General features: G+C 37.3%; 1 protein-coding gene across 2 annotated transcripts; it reads right to left on the reverse strand.

Annotated features, from left to right (window-relative positions):
* Nucleotides 1-4,684: 4,684 nt before the first annotated feature.
* Nucleotides 4,685-19,490, reverse strand: rad23ab (RAD23 homolog A, nucleotide excision repair protein b). 2 transcript variants are annotated; one of them, XM_084722435.1, is made up of 10 exons: nucleotides 19,257-19,490; nucleotides 15,685-15,766; nucleotides 14,470-14,549; nucleotides 13,079-13,530; nucleotides 12,629-12,675; nucleotides 11,366-11,493; nucleotides 11,164-11,290; nucleotides 9,649-9,830; nucleotides 8,391-8,537; nucleotides 4,685-6,028 (listed from the first exon to the last, which is right to left on the reverse strand). In XM_084722435.1, exons 1-10 carry the CDS (start codon nucleotides 19,323-19,325, stop codon nucleotides 5,915-5,917), a joined length of 1,428 nt encoding a protein of 475 aa, XP_084578561.1. In that variant the 5' UTR covers nucleotides 19,326-19,490; the 3' UTR covers nucleotides 4,685-5,914. The 2 variants fall into 2 exon arrangements, with proteins under 2 accessions (XP_084578561.1, XP_084578560.1); XM_084722434.1 differs by having other exon boundaries at nucleotides 9,649-9,833; nucleotides 19,257-19,489.
* Nucleotides 19,491-20,378: the final 888 nt, after the last annotated feature.

The raw sequence follows: 20,378 nt of genomic DNA on the forward strand, positions 1-20,378 counted from the left end.
CTCAGCGGACAAACCTGTGCCTCACAGTCCCGGAGCAGAGCGCTCACCAAACTCAATTAAAGATCTGCTGATTTGTATGTTGCCTACATTGTCTGCAAAATAATTAAGTTCTTCGAAGCAAATTTTAGATAGATAGATTTTAGATTTAGTTTAGATTTATCCGTAGATGTAGCTATTTATTTCGGCATAAAGAAATTATAATATTTCGTAATATTTTACACCTTAAATTAATTTATTTTTTATTCACATAATGTAAATTGCAGTTAATTTAAAAGTCTGCAGAATTCCAAAGTCCAAATACTTAATTACTGTATTTAGATTTTTCAGGTATCTGTACTTGAGTATTTCTGTTTCTGACAATTTTTTACTTTTACTCTCTAAATTTTAACACAAATATCTGTACATGTTACTCCTTACATTTTCAAAACAGGCTCATAACTTTAGGTTTAATGGATTTGAGGGGAAGTATCAATTATTTTTGTTTTGCCAAGGCAAAAAGATGTAACAAGACAAAAACTAAAAGACATAACAAGATGTAACAAGACGAAAAACAATGTAAAACTTGTAAAAAGACAAAAGCAACATAAAAGCTATTGCAAGACAAAAATTATATAATAAAACATAAAACAAAATTTAGGTAAAAGATGCAACAAGACAAATATGAAGTAACAAGACAAAAATCACATAAGATGTTGCAAGAAAAAATCAGCAAAACAAGACAAAAATGACAGAACAAAACACAACAAACACAACAATGCAAAAACAAGATGAAACAAGAAATTAAAGCTGCAAGCAGCATTGTGCAGGCCCTCGCACCCTTCGCGATGTCCGAGGACATTTTACCTGAGGAGTACAGTGACTGATAGATAGCTGAACATTATGATGTCACAGTAAAGTTGACCTTTGACCTTTTGAATAAAGATTAAAAAAAAAAAAAAACACTGATTCATAACTTGCTTTTGGTAAAACCCAAACATTAACATTCAAACATTTCATGCAATTAATTCATTAAATCTTCAACATACATATAAATCCATAAAGAGCCTCTTTCATGGAACTGTTGTGGAGGCAGCAGTGAACATATATAGTAACCGAATCAAACCAAATAACACACAAGGGGAAAACAAGATGGATGCCAGCTACAACTAATACAAGGCAGAAACTAACAAAAGCCTGACCCCCCCTCTGACTTGGCAGCACATGGTTTGGTCTGATGAGCTGGCTTTCAGATTTAAAAAGCCCCACCCCTCAGACACACCTTTTGCTCAACCAGGAAGCAATAACCACAGTAATTGGCTATTAGCATGTGTGGCTATTAGCATAGCTGTTAGCATGTGGGGCTGTTAGCATGTGTGACTGTTACCATGCATGGTTGTGTTCATCAAAACATTTAGCACTCATTTTAAAGACACCACTCATACAGAGCAGTAAAATATTCTCTGCATCTCTACCCGTGTTCAGAAATGAACCAAAAATGGTAAAACTTCTGGTGTTAAAATGTTTAAATGGACATTCATCCCTAAATCCATTTTTCCATCTGTTTATCCATCCAGACAAATGTAAAACAAACTAATGTAAAAGACAAAAGAGTTGACAAAGAAAAACCTTCATTTGTAGAATTAACTTGAAATTGTTTATTAGTGACTTTGTGCTTGTGTGACTTAGCTGATAAGTTATCTGATGTTTGGAGTCATGATACTTAGCACATCAATGTACACTCCTTCAGTTAAGCATCAGCTGAAAGTAACCTGATGATAAAGTATCTGACAGTGAATATGTGTGCTTTCTTCATTCATAGTAAAACAAAACTGTTCTCACCGTCTTTGTAAAAGCCATTTATTTTACACAATGCTAAAACAAAAGTTCTTCACAACTATTCAGCAAAACCTCAACTGGTGTATTTAAGGTTGTATTTTTTTTATAAACCCAAAAAGAAAAGAAAACATTGACAAAATGGGTCAAACAACAGACAAACTGAGATCAGAGCAACACCACACTGGTGGTTTCATCATTCTTAACCCACTGCCATGCTATAAATAACTCTGTAACAATCTCATGCAACCAACAACCCGTCACAGCTAAAGAGCAGCATTTGTTATAGTAAAGTGCCTTTTTCCCCAAAGATTGTATACCCCATATACAATATAATACAAAACCTCCAGTCAGTTCCAGTTCAAACACAATAAAGAGAAGTAAAAGGAGGAACAGCAAAGCACATGCCGAAAGCTGAAAAAATATTTTTGTTGTGTTTTGGCTTCTAGCACTTGTTCAAATTCCCTTTAGACCACTTTTCAAACAATAACTGATTAATTATCAATAATTAAAACTCTAATGATGGTCACCAATTTGAGGACAACTGTCTGTGAAATTTCTGAAAGACTATAATGTACTACAACACTGGTTCAAGTCTTTAACAACCCATAAGGCATGAAGGAGCAATGGCTCAAACTCTTACAGCTTTAAGATGCATAGAACATGTGGCATGAGACAAAGTGAACAGAAACAGATTGTCTGAAAACAGGAAGAGGACTGTGTTTGATCATTCAAGCTAAGGAAACACTGAGAAAGAACACAACTTCTTGCCTAAAATAAAAAGTCAAATATTTATCTCACAAAGCATGCTGTGTGGGACACATCCTAATCAACGTTCACATTCCTTCATCTGCAAAATAAGAAAACAAAAGCCTCCACAGTGAAATGACCAATCACAGTTCAAGCTGAACCTGGGTGCCCCCTCTTCTCCCACATAATACAGCATGACAGCATACACAACCTGGGCAACAAGCACTGATCATACACTGTGAATGCACACCTAACTGAGTGTATGTTTCAAATGGATTTCAACATGTTTGAGGCTTCTGGTAGTCGAGATAACCTGCTTACAGCAGACAGATTTGACCAAACTTTGAATGTCTACAGTTTTTGGAAGCCCATTTCAGAATAAAAATAAAAATATTTAAAATATTAAAAAAAAAAAAAAAATACCCATGGTGAGTCAAAATAATCAGATAATTGAGATAGTAAGTAAAAATGATGACATGCCCAGTCAAAATTGTTAAATTCTAGCAGCATACAGCTGCCATGCACCAAAAAGAAAAATGGATCAGTATCACGTTATAACACGATAAGTTATTTTTATAACTTATTCTTGCCAACCTTGAGGCCTCAAACAATTGAGGATTTCAAAACCAAAATGAGAGGTCTTTGGTCCTCCCCCTGAAAACTTTGAGTGTCAAAGACTTTGTTTTCTACGTTCTGGTGACTTTTATAGAAAGAAAATAACAAAAATGATGAATAACATACACTTGCCTGCAAACAACTAAATGACAATTATTAGCTGGAAAAAACAAAGGGACCACAGCATTTAGTCTTCCCTGGTAGACCAATTACAAATCTGACTACAATAACACAAACAATGAATATTTTACAAATAGTTTTCTAAGAGTATTTTAATTAGTCTGCTCAGCTCCTTTACTTTTAGGGGAAAAAAGATGTGAAGAGCATAATGGTAAAGTTTTACATTCTAACTTATCATGTTATAACATGAAGTTTTAAGTAACAACAAGATAATTACTACATTGTTATAACAAGAAACGTCTCTTGTTATAACATGAAAATAGTCTGTATGTCATACTAATTTGAAAAAATGTTGTTATAGCGTGGAAAACATCTTATTATAACAATGAACTTTTCACGTAACCTGGCAATACTGATCCATTAGTCTTGTTCTGGGGTTGCAGCAGAACACTGCCACATTAAATAGCTAGCAAACATTTTTGATTTCAATCAAATCAATCAAAAATATAATAAGATACTAGATAGAAATTATGACATACCCAGTGAAAACTGTTACATTACAGCAGTGTACTGCTGCCACGCAAAAAAAAGAAAATGGGATCACATTTTAACATGTAAGGTTCTTTGCTGTTAAATAAAATGTTTAGCATGTTATAACATGCTAACTTACATTGTTATAACATGATCAGTTAATGTTATAACTTCATGTTATATCAATGTAAGTCAGCATGTTAGAACAGGAAACATTTTATAACAGTAACTCATCACATTATAACAAGAAAAGTTATACATTACAAGATAATTATTATATTGTCCTGACAAGAAATTAGGAGTGGTACCAATTAACTGATGATTGATTAATTGGCCATTAAGAAATTGACTGATCAAGTAAAATTTTACTGAAAAGCTATAAAATGCTGTCAGTGAAAATGCAATATGTTGTTGTGGAAATTAAGCTTTGATTGAGGTGAAGAAAAACTGATATCTTTTGGTTTAATAAAAATTTGTATGTTTTTTTTAAATAAAAAATAAAATCAACAATTGATTAAGATAAGTGTTCACAATTTGTAACCCTATAAGAAATGTGTATTTATGTGATAAGTTATCATAATGTCAAAATATCATGTTATAACATGAAAAACATCACTGAACTTTTCATGCTACCTTGTGATACTGATCCATTTGTCTTTTCTGCAGCAGAACGCTGCCATATTAAACAGCAAGTAAACATTTTTGATTTTCAATCAAAATGATGAGATACTAAGACAACACTGAGATAGTCAGTCAAAAATTATTATTTAGAATTTTGACTTAAAAATTCAAAATCAACACAATCAAGACATTCATATACTCTCGAGTCAAAATTTGGACTCACAGCAAATAGTCATAATTTGAGCTGACTTATCTACTTTTTATTTTTGTCATTCTGGACATTTCATCTAATTCTTCTTTTTCTGGCAGAAATGGGTGGAAAGGTTTCAAATACTCCAAAAACAACTGCTTTCATATTCTATTTTCCACAGATTGAACCATAGTTACTAAAAGGCCAATACTGCGATACAACAATAAAATTACTTCACTGTTATAACAAGAAACGTTTCTTGTTATAAAATGTCGTAATAATGTGAAAATATCTTATCTGCCATATTAAATAACAAATTAACAATTTTGATTTTCAATCAAATTCATGAGATACTAACACAACACTGAGATAGTAAGTTTGAAATAACTTCCAAAGTCAAAATCTAGAAGAAATTGACTTTTCTTCTTTTTTTTTTTACCCAAGTCAAAATTTGGACTTACAGTAAATAGATGTAATTTTAGTTATTTTCTTAACTCTGTATTTTATATCTTTGTCATTCCAATCATTTCATCTAATTCTTCTTTTTCTGGCAGAAATGGGCGAAAAAGTTTCAAATCCTCCTGCAACAACTGCTTCCACATTCTACATGTTCTACAGAGAGAATCATGGTTAACAGAAGGCCACCTGAAGAACACATTTGTGTTGTTTGTTTGGACTCATTGAGTTGTAGATATTTGATGAGTTTGGGGTGTATTTCCAGGGATAAGAGAAGCAGGGTAAACGAAATGATCAGACCTGAACTTTAATATAAAGCGATGCTATCTCTCAAACAGTGAAGTCAACAGTTTGCATGACATTTCCAGGTTAATCCAACATGTTAAAAATGTGATTTTGTTCTGAATATATTCACCACAGACACTCTGAGGTGAATATACTGTCTGTCTGTGTATAGTAGTCTAACATATGTGATGCAGGTAGCCTGAGGGACTCCTGTGAAGGTGATGCAGACTGTTGACATGACTTCTCTGGGCACATCACTCGGCACAAGCGGCAGCAGTAACAATGTAGCAGCAGTGAGGCACGGCTCAGTGTGAGCTCCTATGATGATCATCACAGCAGAATGTAAAGTAGGCAGCACAGCTAACTCTTCGTCGTTGTCGTCATCATCATCACCATCATCAGACCACAGTCACATGGCATGAAAACAAATGTCCTCTTCCTCTTCTGTCCCTGTTCCTCCCTGGTGGACGTGGTGTAGCGCTGTCGTCCACTCTGTTGAACGGTGATGTGTGTGTCAGGTGATGTGATGTGAGGTTACTCATCGTCCCATGTTTGCTGTAGCAAGAAGTTGGCGGCCAGGTTCTCGTTCTTCTCGCAGGCGAAGTAAGCCTGGATGACTAAGCCTTCGGGGAAGCCCAGCGCTTTTAACTGGAACACAACACAAATGGTCACATTACACACACACACACACACACACACACACACACTGCTGTGACTGAGACAGTATCTTAAAATACTGAGAAACCTTATCAAAAAGACTTACATGCACGTCATTATTTCCAGATAAGTTATTATTTTCAGAGAAGTTCAAATTATTTTGAGATAGGGGAGACCTGGGGCAAGTGTAACTTTTGTAACACAACAGCAATCATGCTTAGGGCACCAAAATGGCTAACAACAGTCCTGAAAACACTAATGCTGCTTGTTTTGCTACATCAGCGTCTGTACATTGCTGCAAACTGCTTAACTGAAAGACTCCATACAGTGGTGAAATTACACATACATAAATACTCTCCATCAGTATACAAAACAGAATTTCCAATTAGGTTGCAGCTTGTAGCCCTTCAAAGAGTGAGTTTGGTATTTTTCAACCTATTTTCCCATGTTTTTGTGTCTTAGTGACAAATGGAAGCAACATTACTGAAACTGCAGAAGAATGTACACATTAAGAGCAACTACACACCGTCAAATTCTGTCCACTGACAGGCTCAGGCTGTTAAAGATTGTCATTCTAAGTGTCTGACAACATTATGGAAAGGATTCCTACAGAGAAAGTGCTTTTGTTAAAGAGGAAGACACATATTATTTAAGCAAAAAAAGCTTTCATTGCTCACACCAAACCCACCATTTACAGAAAGAGTAATTCTATCATCATCATCTTCTTTCAAACTTGACAGAAACAGACGCAGCAAAATGTCTTGGCCTGTGTTTCTACTGACTTAACTGACTGAGTTAGATGTGGAAATATCGGGAGTGGAACAAGTGGGATGTCAGATATCAGAGAAGCAGAGGGAAGAAACCACATGTAGAGCCAGAATATTTTCACATCTAACTCTGTGAATTAAGGGTTTATTTCAACCAAACAGTCAAAGCTGATGATTGTTGGAACAGTAGAAAGATGAGCCAGGACATTATTAGTAAGTTTTATTTAGTTTCTGATGAGTTTGAATATGCTAAAATATGCTGCTTCTGTCAATGGAGTCTGGTCACTTTGAACAGAGCAATATAGCATATGTTTCTGGCTAAATAATAAATTTCTCTTTGAAAAGGTCTGTCTCTGTAGGGATCCTTTCTATAATGCTGTCAGACACTTAGAATAACAATCTGAGCCTGTCAGTGGCAAAAGACAAGTGCTTTCAGTGGACACACTTTGATGGTGTGTCCCTCTGGTAGTCCCAGAGGGACAGCGTCATAGTTCAGTTCCTCCTCTGCTGGCTGCAGCCATCTCCATCAATACTGGACCAATTTCAAAACTCTTTCTCCCTTTAGCCACTCAGACACAAAAACATGAGAAAATATGGTTGAAATACCAAAGTTAACCTTTATATTAGCGTTTATATATATATATATATACATATATATATATATATGTATATATATATATATATATACAAAACTATATATACTGTATATATATATATATATATATATATATATATATACATATATATATATATATATACAGTATATATAGTTTTGTATTACCACAGTACATAAATAAGCTCATGTCATTATAATTAAATAAGACAACATAAGTCAAGATTATGATGAGCCAGTTTTCATTACAAATGATAAAAATGTGTGATCAGAATGGCTCGGGGAATCCAGAATAATATTCTATCATAGAGTATGTTTTTTTTATTTTAGCTGAATGGTAATCTGTTTTTTACTTATTTTGATTATGGAGCAAGATGTGAAGTTATCATGACAACAAAACACTTCAATGGGACTTCATGGATGAGAGCAGACATAGTATGTCACTTTCTCTCGACCGTGCCGCATTTTGGGTGAAAATAAATGCTGTGAAAGTGCCAGCGCTAAAAACAGAAGGCTAGTGCCATTTACATGTTCGTTACTTTTGTCAATGAAATTAGTTTACCACAACACCACAGTGGAAAGACGACTAAAACTAATCACCTGAAGATTCAATAAAGTACTTGTATATGTCAGGATATATCACCTCTGACCACTAGGTGGAGCTGTTCTTCTACTTTGATGGTGGCAGACACTCACCAACCTCTATTTCTTTGATTTTTTCTCTGTAATGATGCCAGTTGTTGATTGACAAAGACATAGCATGATCATTCACCTGACTGGTCAGAGGATTTGGGTTCCTAATAGCTCAACATTGTCTTATTTTATGAGTTTAAACTTTAAGACCTCAAAATTTGTATTTTCCGCCAAATTAGAGTGGTTGTTTGCGCCCAAAAAAGGGTCAAGGTATGGCACAGGAGCAAAGCACCCAGATGAGATTGCTCTCATCTATACAGACACTGGCACAGTAACTGACCCTCTCAATGGCCTCCTTCTCCTGTGGGGTGACCTGGATGTAGTTGGTGTGTGGTGACCCCTGGGCCTCGGCCCCCTCCCCTCCCGTCTCTCCACCTCGTGGCTCGTTCAGCATCTGCACAAAGCGCTCCTGGTGCTGCGTGATTTGCTGCAAGACATTAAAACAAACACTATCAATACCACCACATACACACGTTTCACATAACGACATAAAAACAGATGGATCAACTACCCAGATAAACAGTACGTGGTAAACATGATGAAAATGATTGTGTCAGATGTACATTTACAAGCAGGTGCATATTAAACAGATGTCAAATATCACTTTGTTATTGAGTGCTGATACTTTCAGAACAGCATTTTTCAATGGATGTAAATTTCTTCCACTTTTATAGCAAGAGATTAAATTCTGAAAGTCTTCACCTTCATTACTGATTCTAGCTTACATTTGTTCATGATATTATCCAACCATTTTTCCAAGTCTGTGGCTTTGACAACCCCAACATTTATCACTGTAAAATCATATTTTGAAACATTTGGCGATTCTGTTTGATCCACCATCAGGCATAGTCGTATTGATTTAGTTACCGTAGTACATAACACTTCTATTTATGTCCTAGAACTTTTTCCCAAAATAGATGAACAAGTTTATATTCCCAGATTGCATGTAGAAATGTCCTGTATCATTTCCAACATAAATCACTTGTCAGTGAGTCCATCCTGTGGGGCTTAGAAAGAGTAAAATAAAACTCATGTATTAACTCATATTGTGTAAATTTCCCCCTAGCCTCCGTTATGCTTTTCTCAGTATTTAAAGGTATTTTTAACTATTTTTCATCACCAGGTTCACATCCTGTTCCCTTCTGCCAAATGATCCTCGGATCAGACAGATACTTTTTGTAGGCCATTCAGGGCTTTGTAGAACATAGCTGGTCTGTGTGTATACAAGATAAATCCACAAGTTCCATCTTGGATTCTTATTTTGAAAGAATTGGCAGTGATATGGTCTCTGATTTTTATGTACTTGTGAATATTACCTCTATAGTCCAGATAGTATTTTTGCACAAGATTCAAAAAAGATATAACCACCCATCCCATGTGCAGGGCACTTATCTTATATTTTCCTTTTATAAGTCTTTGATTCCAGTCTTGTCTTTGTTCCTGAACTCGTGGACGTCCTTTTCTTACTGTTCTGTTAACAATTGTTTTGAAAAACTTGAATCCCTGACAGGAAGCCCTGCTGGTGGTGTGGTACCTACCTGCAGCAGCTGTGGGTTGTCTCTGCCCAGCTGCTGCAGCAGGGCTGGCAGGAGGGCTGGGTTCTGCTGGATGATCTGTCTCATCTGCTGGAACTGAGGCTGGTTCCTGAGGAACTCCAGAGGGTTCCCTGTAGAGATGGAGCCTCCGCCAGCAGAGGGAGGCTGGCTGCCAGACACTGGCCCTGCTGGAAGAGGGAACAGGCCAGTTAATTCTGTTGTTGCTTGTGAGACAAGAGTACCACAAAATCACCAGATGGGAAGTCTGTTTGCAGAAGGTTCAAACAAATTTAAGGTACCGAATCAATCTGATGATAAAATCAAATAGGGAAGTAACTAACAATTATTTTCATCATCATTTAATTGGTTAATTATTTTTCTCAATTAATCGACTAGTTGTTTGGTCTATAAAATGTAGGAAAATGGTAAGAAAAAATCCCAAGATGATATCATCAAAAGTATTGCTTTGCCAATAAATAATCAATTAATCCAGTAATTGTTACAGCCCTACAAATCAAGTTAAAATTGCCATGAAGTTGTCCTGTTCACTGCAATACTGCCCTTGTCTTAATCCCTAGTTGGGACCCCAGGTCTGAGGAAAAAACTGGAGGAGTCTACAGTCTTCAGTCTACAGTCTACAGTCTGTACTTCACTTCCTTTACCAGCTTTTTGTGCCAAAAACTTTGACAAATTTAACAAACCGGTGGTCAAAACCTAGCTCAATATTGTTTCCAGGGCAAACACCGGTTCTACTACATGCAGTGAAAACATAAATCTGTCCTGTGCTGTCAGTGTTTTATTTTCTTCTTCCTCTCTGAGAAAGGTGACATGTTCATAAACTAATCCCCTAAAAGACAATATTTACATCAGCCAAAAAAAACACATTCTAAAGAGTTAAGTACATCTGCTATTCATGTTTTCTGCAGACATTATTACTTTTACTTTCACCTTAGTACTTAAGTAAAAAGCACTAAGCAAGGTACTAAAGTAAAGGTACAGTAAAAAGTACTAAGTAAGTGTAATTCAGTGGTATACTGTAGACATTGTAGGCATTATTTCAATTGAATGTATCTAAAACACATATTTATTTACTTTTGAGTATTTTATAATTCATATTTTGTTGGAAAGAAAAAGTAAGCTGTAAGTTATGACAAAATACTTTACAAGCTTGTATTTGTGTATTTGAAATGCTTAAAATATGTTTATTAAGATGTCATTTTATTGTCAATTAGGACACATTTTTCTCCCCAGGTATAAACTGTAGAAAAAAAAAGTTTAATCATGTAAGTCATGAATGTAAGTGAATCAGGTCACTGTGAAATATCATATATGGTTTGGTATTTGAAATGTCCTTCAGAGGGTGACTTTTTACTTTCACACTTTGAGTATATTTCAGAGCCTGTACTTTCACACTTTTACGTGAGTAGAAAAGTTGAATCAGTTTTGCTTTCGCCACTCTTTGTTTACACTTCGACTTGTCTAGAGAATGTGCATGCTTTTGCCACTTCTGGCTCTTACTGGTTGGGGCTGCTGTTGGCTGTCGTGGTTGTTGCGGTTGTTGTGTAGCAGGGGTGGGGGGGTTGGATGGAGCGCTGTGTCTCACTGGCTCCTGAGGTGGAAGATCACTGGCCTCTGCTGGAATACCCTGCAGGACATAAACATTTACTCCACACTGCAGAATACAGAAGCAACAAAGCTAAGAATGAAGTGAAATCCTCACCATGAGTAGATACTCCACAGCTCGGTCTGGGTTGTTGTAACTAGCTCTGAGCGCAGCGACGACCTGCTCCCGCTCATAACCCATCGACATGATCTCTGACACCAGGTTCTCATAGGCTGGACCTGTCACTGTGGACACAGCAGCAGACAGAGGACAGAGACATAGGAGGTTACTGAGAGCTGGATGAAATGAGGAGGTTGTTTTTGCTCACTTACGGCATAGTCACTACTTAGACATGTCACATATTGTTTAATAAGTTCAGCTCATTAGATCTGCCATCAGCTGATAAGCAAGAGGTATTACACAGGAGTGGTTTTAGGTATAACGACAGCGAGAAACATCCGTGGAAGGCACTCGTCTTAAACAAACAACGGCGGCTCCTGAAGAGGTTAATGTAGATAAAACTTGAGAGTATTTCTTCACTGAAAGAAGAGCAAAGAACGGCACTGAAGGCTTTTCTTCATGGAGAAGATGTTTTTACTCTTCTCCCAACCAGCTTCTGCAACAGTTTGATCTGACTGGCTGAAGTTAGCCTGTTTTAGACATGATAGACAGGTGGTTCATCCTGCAAAGCAAAGTGCTTTTGTTTTTTTTAAGTGCTTGCCCTTTTCCAAACAGTTTCTAAGGATGCCTTCACAGATCGTTCTGTGTAACACACCATCTAGCATGGCAGGTTACTGAGCAGTAGCATAAAACCCAAAAAAAAAAGTGAATTTTCAATGATTTCTCATTTTTAATCTCAATTTGTTATAAATTTCTTTTACTTTTTGGTACTACATTTCCAATTGAGCTTTGGGTGATGCAAACAGCGTCTGGTCCAGTTTCAAGCAGGTGTTGGTGGCCTGGTGACAAACATTCTCGTATTACAGCTGAACAGTACACTAAATGTGTTTCTGAAAACATCTGAGATAAAAATAGACAATGCAGTAAGCACTGCCTAGTTTCACAATTTGATCTGAGATTCAGGAGCCGGGTGCATTGCGCTCAAAACGTGTGAAGTCAACGTCACGTGACTTCTAAAATCAGGCTCTTCTGTCAGTCATCTTACTGAACCTGCCCCACATGAAATAAACAGCTGTGATCCGGGACAGGTGAAAATCTGAGGGATGGTCAGACGATTCTGACACAGCAAATAAAACAAGAGCTTAGAGATTCTTCTGGTTCCAAGACTAATGTCGACTGAAAGGAGAGAGCAGAATACAACCAGTACATGGGTATGTTTTAATTCATGACATAGTGAAGAAAAATCATCAGATATATTACCCAGTATTGATGCTGCTTCTTCAAGGAGACCCAGTTCATCAACAAGGCTTTGACAGTAGTGAACAAAGAAAAAAAGAGTGAATAACAATCCAAAGCCCAACATTCACAGGAAACTACATCCATTGCAACACAGAAACAAGACAACAAGTCTACCCAGCTATCAGGCTGCACTTAGGTAGGCACAGTGGTGTTTTGAGCTAAATGCTAATGTCAGAATGCTAACATGCTAATCTTTTTTATACCTTTCTTTATTTTAGCATACTATCATTTCTTAGGCTAAAAGTTATTACAATTCATTCTCAGTGGAATGAATCATTGATAAAATCATAATTCTTCAAATACTTGTTGAGACATTTCAATCTGGACCAAAGTGGTGGACCAGCCAGCAGACAGACGAACACTGTCGTCCCTACAGACAGGCCTAAAAAAGATAGACAGGTTTCCTCCCACCTGGAAGCAGAGGAGTGGACTGGTTCAGTGGCTGAAGGTTCATTCTCAGGCTCTTCCCGTGGTTTCTCCTCCGGCTGGGCAGCAGGGGTGGGGCGGTCTGCGGGGGCAGAGGTCGGGGCTGCGTGAACAACTTCAGGAGCAGGAGCCGGGGCAGAGGCCGGGGTGGCGGCTGAAGCCGAGTCTGGAGCCGAGTCCGCGGCTGTGTTTGAGTCCAGGGCTGCTGTTGCTTCGACTGAAGCGGCTGGGGTGTTTTCTGGGACCGGGGCTGAGGATTCAGAGGGAGGCACTGACTGTGGGGCGGGGGTGGGCGCAGACGCTGCATGTGTCGGCGTGGTGGGCACTTGTGTCGGGCCAGCGGCTTGTGCTGGGCCTGAGGCTGAGGGTGGTGCTGGAGCTGCAGCTGGCTGGGGAGCTGGCTGAGGGGCTGCTTGTGGAGGAGGAGCTGGTTTAGGCTAAGAAGACATTTGAAATTTTATCATTAGTTGTGTGGATAAAACAGGTAGCATTACTGCATTATTCATTTCACTCAACCAGACCAGACTGTTAAGTTTTTAAGCTCTTTTTTTTTTTTTTTTTGACTTAACATTTGTTTTTTTTCACTGTGCTGAGAAAAAATGGGTCCCATCACTGCCGTAACCCGTTTACCCATTAATGTTAACCATCTGAACATCTACGCATGATGTGCATAGTTTTAACTTTTGCTTGTTCTTTTTTCTTTTCTTTCCTTAAAATAAGTTTTTTTAAGTTCTAATGTTATACTTCCAAATCAGTACTACCACAACTCAAGTAAAAGCTGGTATTCAAATATTGGCTGAAAAATAAAGGCTTTTCTCTCATAAAAGATCGTAAACAGTAATTCAATCATCATCACCTTCATTCAAACTCGATAGAAACAAAATAAAACTCAACAAAACAGCTGAAATGGAGAAACAACAGTGTACAGCCAGAATATTTTTCACATCTAACTTGGTGAATAAAGGAATTATTTTAACCAAACAATCACAGTTGGTTATTGTTAGGACAGTTAAAAGATGAGGGATGACTTTTGTTTTATAAACTAAGGAAGCCAGAATATATTCACATTTAAGAATCTGGCATGGGAGAATTTGCATTTTTTTCTTAAAAAGATTACTCCAATTAATTGATTACCAAAATATTTGGTGATTAATTTGATATTCAGCTCTAAACTCTACACTTCCAGTAAGTATTTCAAATTATAAGCCTAATTCTCTTTGAGCTGCTGGAAGGCTATTAATGTTCATCGTCCATGGAGGAAGTGTTGAGTACCAGTGGTGAAAGTTAAAAAGTATAAGTGACAGGAAATAATTTGTGAATAAAACAGTGTTTGCGTTCAGAGCAGTGAGTATGACATAACTCTGTGCGACACTAACCTTAGTAACCATGACCACCACAAAGTTTTTCTCATCAATTTTGTAGTCCTTCAGCGGTGTGTCATCATTTAGGATTTTGCCTGAGACATTCAAGCAGAAACAGCACATGAGATTTATGGCACAATTGTGGAATAGAAGCTCAGACAGCCCACAGTCTGGGAAGATATGGAACAGAATCAAGCATAAAGGCAGTAACTTCTTGACGTATCAAAAACATGTAGATATTTTATTATTCTACATAACAGTCTGTATTTCTGTGACTTTTTGTTTCATCTCTGAACATTGCATGATCAACTTCTTTTAATGCAGATATAAGGTTTTAAGTGGCGCAACAATTATGACAAGTGCTGTGAGTGGTATTAACTATTAACACGCTGACGCTGCGTGGTGAAACATTTATGCAACAAGTTGCAAGTTACGAATCGCATGAAAAATACTTTCCACAATTTGACAAAACAGCCCACAGAAGTTTAAATGTTGGGGGTCCACCACTTAAAATCAAACCTTTGATTACTTAAAGGGATAATTCACCCAAAAATAAAAATTCAGTCATTATCTACTCACTCTCATGCCGACTGAAGGTCAGGTTTAGTTTTTTAGTCCACAAATCACTGCAGGAGTTTCACAGGAAAACCGTGTTGCAGAATCTCCCAAAGAATTGAAGTGAATGTGACCAGTTTTCAAACATAATAAAACAATGGAAAAAACATAAAATGCCTCCATATGGTTGTCTGGTGTAAACCAAGTCTCCTGAATTCTCCTGACATACCGTTAATACACCACACGCACCCAGTTCAAATGGTGTGCTCATGCACATGAATGTAGCTCCGAGCTAAGTATTTACAGTGAAGATTTAGCCTAAAAACATGGTGTAAATAATTTATTTCAAGTCAGCTCGATATGTTGGGGCTTTAGTAGACTTGGATTACACCAGATGAGCAATATGGAGGTGATTTAGACTTTTTTGGGTTGTTTGGGAGATTCTGAGACACTGTTTTCCTGTGAAACTCCAACAGAGTTTTGTGGACTAAAAAAACTAAACCTGACCTTCAATCAGCATGAGGGTGAGTAGATAATGACTGAATTTTCATGTTTGGGTGAATTTAATTAAATGAAACAAACAAAGCGTATTCTGGGGCCTTGGTATGACTGATTATGATATTTTAACATGTATTTTTTTCTCTGTAACTGTATCACAGTCTGCGTCTGGCTCACCTGCATAGATGAGTTTTTGTCCCGCAGCAGGAAATGCATCTTTTCCTCTGTCCTCCTCTATTTTCTCCTTCAGTGCTTTCACCTGCCATCAACACATGAGACAGTGATATCACTGAAACTAAACCAACTCCACATGTTACACTGTGTCATTGTCATCTACAGAAGGTGAGTGTGAGGTCTCACAGTTGTTGGGGAATGTGTTATTGCTCAAAGGTTGATGCTCTCCAGAGAATAACTGTTCTCAGAGGAAAATTTTGTTTCTTACAATTGCCTTTTCTTTGTCTCATATATAAATGAGATTCTTATTTCAAGATCACTGAAGTCTCATTTGTTTTGCAAAAAGGAGCAAACAAAAGAAAAGCAGATCTTCTGCTGAGCTTATAGGTGTCTCACAGGTTTCTCCTTGATGATGTTAAGAACACCAAGACTTTAATTTGACCACGGAGACACATTTAAGATCTCATTATCCTTATTTCAAGAGCTGATTATTTAAGGCATATTTAGAATCAGTGCAATGAGACAAAGGAAAGAGCATTTTAAGATCTTCAGCTGGACTCACACTGAGGACTATTTCTCAGGAGCAGAATTTAAGAAGTATGAGAAGATGGTTAAAGTCTCATATTAGTTTTAATTTTATTTTATTTATGTCTAGGAGAGACCAGCTAGACAAAGAGCAGATCCTATTGTGAACTTTTCCTTTCCTCTGGGTTGTCACCAAAATCTGTATGAATTCACATCTGACAGTTTGTATTCCTGATTTCTGTCTATAATGTCTAATCAACAATATAATAAGAAGCTTGTTATAGCTGTTGGCAAAAAAGCTGATCGTTGATACATTAATAAATAATTAGTTATGGTTGATATTACTAATAGTACTTCTGGAAATTCTTAACTTGTCATTTACATTAATAATAAATTCTCAGGGTAATTGTGATGCCATGTGCACCCATTATTACTCCTGCAAAAAACAAAATTACTTTACATATTACTTGGTATCCAAAGTAATTAATTATGTCACTCGTCATATATGACTTTTTATTACTTCACTATTAACACCCAGGAGGCGTGTTGTCAGCTGTCCAGATTTTGGCTGTGGTGGAAACAAATTCTCGCTCTCTGAGTGTGAACTTTAAATTAGATTCTATCTCTCTCGAGGATCCAAATAAACTCAAAGTAATGACATTACTTCCACCTGTGTTAAGCACACCTTTCTCTCTCTTCCTCATTCTCCTTCCCTCATTAGCTTTTTGACTAACAGCTGACATGAATCTGCCTTGACCTGCTGCTTGTACACAGCATTAGGTAAAAAAAATAATAATATCACAGTAATACATTACTGAGTAAGTTTCCTCTGTTGCTTGTGTTTGAATACAGGTCACAGAAAACGCAGAACATTTTCAGTGAAATAATCATGTGTGTTTGTGTTTTAGATTAAGTTAGATCAAGTGAGATTCAACTTCACTGTCACTGCACACAGCAGTGGCTCCCAAACTTGAGGGGCAGCCCCCCCTGGGGTAACACAGAGGTACTGTGGGGTTGAGCAGAATACCAAAGGATAAATATTGAGTGAAACAAAGTTGAATTTTTAAAGAGAAAAGAAACAAAGAGGAGTTTACTGATCATTTTTTGCTGATTAGTTTGCTATCATGCTGACCTTCACTTAAAAAAATTCAACTTTTGAATCCATTTTTATCAGTTGCTGCCCTTATTGTTATTGATTGATAATAATTGTGGGGAGGGTGTGTGTGAACTTTTTTCAGCTTTTAAAAGGGGGCCATGCCAGAAAAAGTTTGGGAACCACTGGCATAGAGTAAGTACCATCTACTATGTCAATGGAGGAATTTGATTAATTCAATCTATTATCATGCTGATGGTGTACAATATCATGACACCTACAAAATGCATGTATTCCTCCACCGCTGCCAAAAATAAACAGAAGAAAACAAAGACAGAGAGTAGAAATGGGGATTCAAGGTTTTGCCAAATTTACAAGAGGGGAAAAAAATAATAACTCTCCTCCAATTAAGAATTTGTTATGGACAGGGTTTCACAAGGTCATAAAATTTCCCCTAAGGCCGGGAATATACTTGTTTTTAACTGTATACATAAGTATCCATACACATCATATCTGCCTTGTGGATCCGGTGTCCATTTGGAGCAACGGTTGTGTGTGTCCTCATAATATATAATTTATTCCTGTTACCAGAAAAAATATCTTAATCCATAAGGACAGGCACCTTTCAAAGTCAGCCTGCTACCTGAGCACACAGCACTTCACTTCTATTGTGTTTCTCCTAACCTCAACCTCAGTCCAACAAGCACCTGGTGCTGTTTTTAATGTAGCTCCTTTTGTGCCTATATGTAAGGGGTTTTTTTTTATGTATTTTGTTTGGATGTTATATGTTGTGTTTTTAATGTACCAGCCTTTTTCTGCACTTGTAAGCAAAGACAAATTTCTGCCATTTCAAAGCAATTAGACAATTAAGTATTTTTCCATCTGTCTATTCTAGTTTTGCACAATTGTATATGTATAATTTATTCTTATTTAATAATTCTCATCTTCAGGAAAAGTAAGCAGGGCCCCCAAAGAAAATCTTCCCTCAGGCCTCCGATTGTCTTGAGCCGGCCCTGTGACTGACATATACAAGGATGTCTGACCAGCAGTTTATGGTCAAGAAAGAGCCGCCAAAATGACAATATTTTTTAGATTTCTTTAAACAAGAAATAAATTATCCCAATAACGAAATCTTTTTTAATGCTATGTATTTATTATATGTAGTGCCAATGACTCACATGATAACACCTCACAGGAAACATTAGTTCCATAGACCTAGCTAATATAAACTCCTCCATGTTACCTCCTATATTATTTTTAAAAACTGTAAAACACTCTGTTAGTTTCTCTAATGATGATTGTCTCATTTTCTGTCACCAGTCTTCCCAATACTACATTACAGGTATGAAGTTTCAAATATTGCACCGTCATTCATGGTGAGACACTGAAACAAGTCAAAACTATCAAGCTAAAAGAAAACTACAAACAACATGTCCCCTTGGTGTTTTCAAAATAAACCCTCTAATCTTCTCACATGGCCTTAAACGTCCTGACAAATACCCAGAAGTAAAGTCAAACCAGTTCCGGAATACATATTACTCATATTTACTATATTATTCAGCAAACGAAGACATAACTTTAATTGAAAAGTTCTTTCCTCCGACGGTGTTTGAAATGCTTATTAAAAATGTTACGCTTTTATCTTGAAAGGGAACCTCTTCACTTCCGGTCTTACCCGAGCTAACTTCAGCTAACGTTACATTACCTCACATGAACTCAGTTACTGTAGTCCTTGCACTATTGCTGACTTGTCTGACCGCATATTTGTCACATTGATGTAACATTACTTTTTCAAATATGCTAATTATTCAGCGTGTCTCCTTCACTGAGCTGAGCAGCCTGAACCGCGGCCATGTCTGAACATTAGCTAACATTCCTGTATGCAACAGTGTAGAGCTGGGCAGCCCTCCCGGCCTGACTGACCGTGTTTACTTCAGCCCCGTTAACTTCTACTCACCGTCAATTCTGGGTCTATTTCTATTTTGAACGTCTGCTGTTGGAGCGTCTTCAGCGTTATCGTCAGCATGTTCGGACGCGGTGTCAGAGGCAGCCGGGCTCAAAAAGCAGTGTCTTCACGGCTATATCTTCACTGAAGCCGCTATTTTCCTCACAGTATCTATTTATCTGCCTCTAATGTATGTGTGACTCAGCTGTCTCAGTGCCGCGGAGCCGAGCGGAGAGGGGAGCAGAGGAGCAGGCTGGGCAGGGGCGCCATCTGCTGCTGGAGGCAGGGCACGACACGCTGCCGCATTCACAGGCTGTCGGACATAACCATACTTGGAGAGTGAGTGTAGAAAAAAATAGCCAATAAAACGGTGTCATCATCTGTTAAAGACCGTCCACACCAGGAGCTACTTCTATAAAAAATATAGCTGAAAAAATCAATCTAACTTAAGTGGATGGTTGAGTCCAAGCCACAACTGTAAAGCTGCAGTCTGGACATCAACATTCACTTGAGTTTGAAGTATTTTAGAAGTGTATTTTTAATAGGCCATAGTTCAAAATGAATATTAATTATAATTGTTTCCATGCATAGAATCTTTACCTTTTGGTAAGTATATATTTTCTAGTATAAGACTTGACTAGAGTAGCTTATACACACTCATCCTCACCAAAAGAAGGATAATGATTCGTTATCACAGACCTTGAGAGGTCACAGAATTCTGGCCTACTAAGTAGCCTACTATTTTTAAAAGAGTACAACAAATTGTAACTGTTTAAATTGTTTTGTTTACAGTTGTTTGTTTTTTTTGTAAAAAATATTATTTTAGTTCACATGCAAATCTAATTTTGACAGCCTCAGAGATGACAAAGTCTTGGGGACCAAACCACCTGTGATTTCTGGCGCCCCCCTAAGAGGGCCATTAATGCCATAATGCAATCTTTAACCAAGGGTAGTGGTATGCAAGGTAAAAGATGTATAAATGTAAGATAATAAATGGGAAAAATATTTTTTTTAAAAAAAAGGGAAGAATCACTCATTTGTTTAACTGGTCGCCACCATCACCTGTAGAAATATTCAACCTGTGACAGGTCAAAAGTTGACAACCTTTTAAGGGATCACAAGCCTTTCTCCATT

Source organism: Lutjanus erythropterus, chromosome 7 (assembly GCF_056507025.1).
Source record: "Lutjanus erythropterus isolate fLutEry1 chromosome 7, fLutEry1.hap2, whole genome shotgun sequence".
Taxonomy (NCBI): domain Eukaryota; kingdom Metazoa; phylum Chordata; class Actinopteri; order Lutjaniformes; family Lutjanidae; genus Lutjanus; species Lutjanus erythropterus.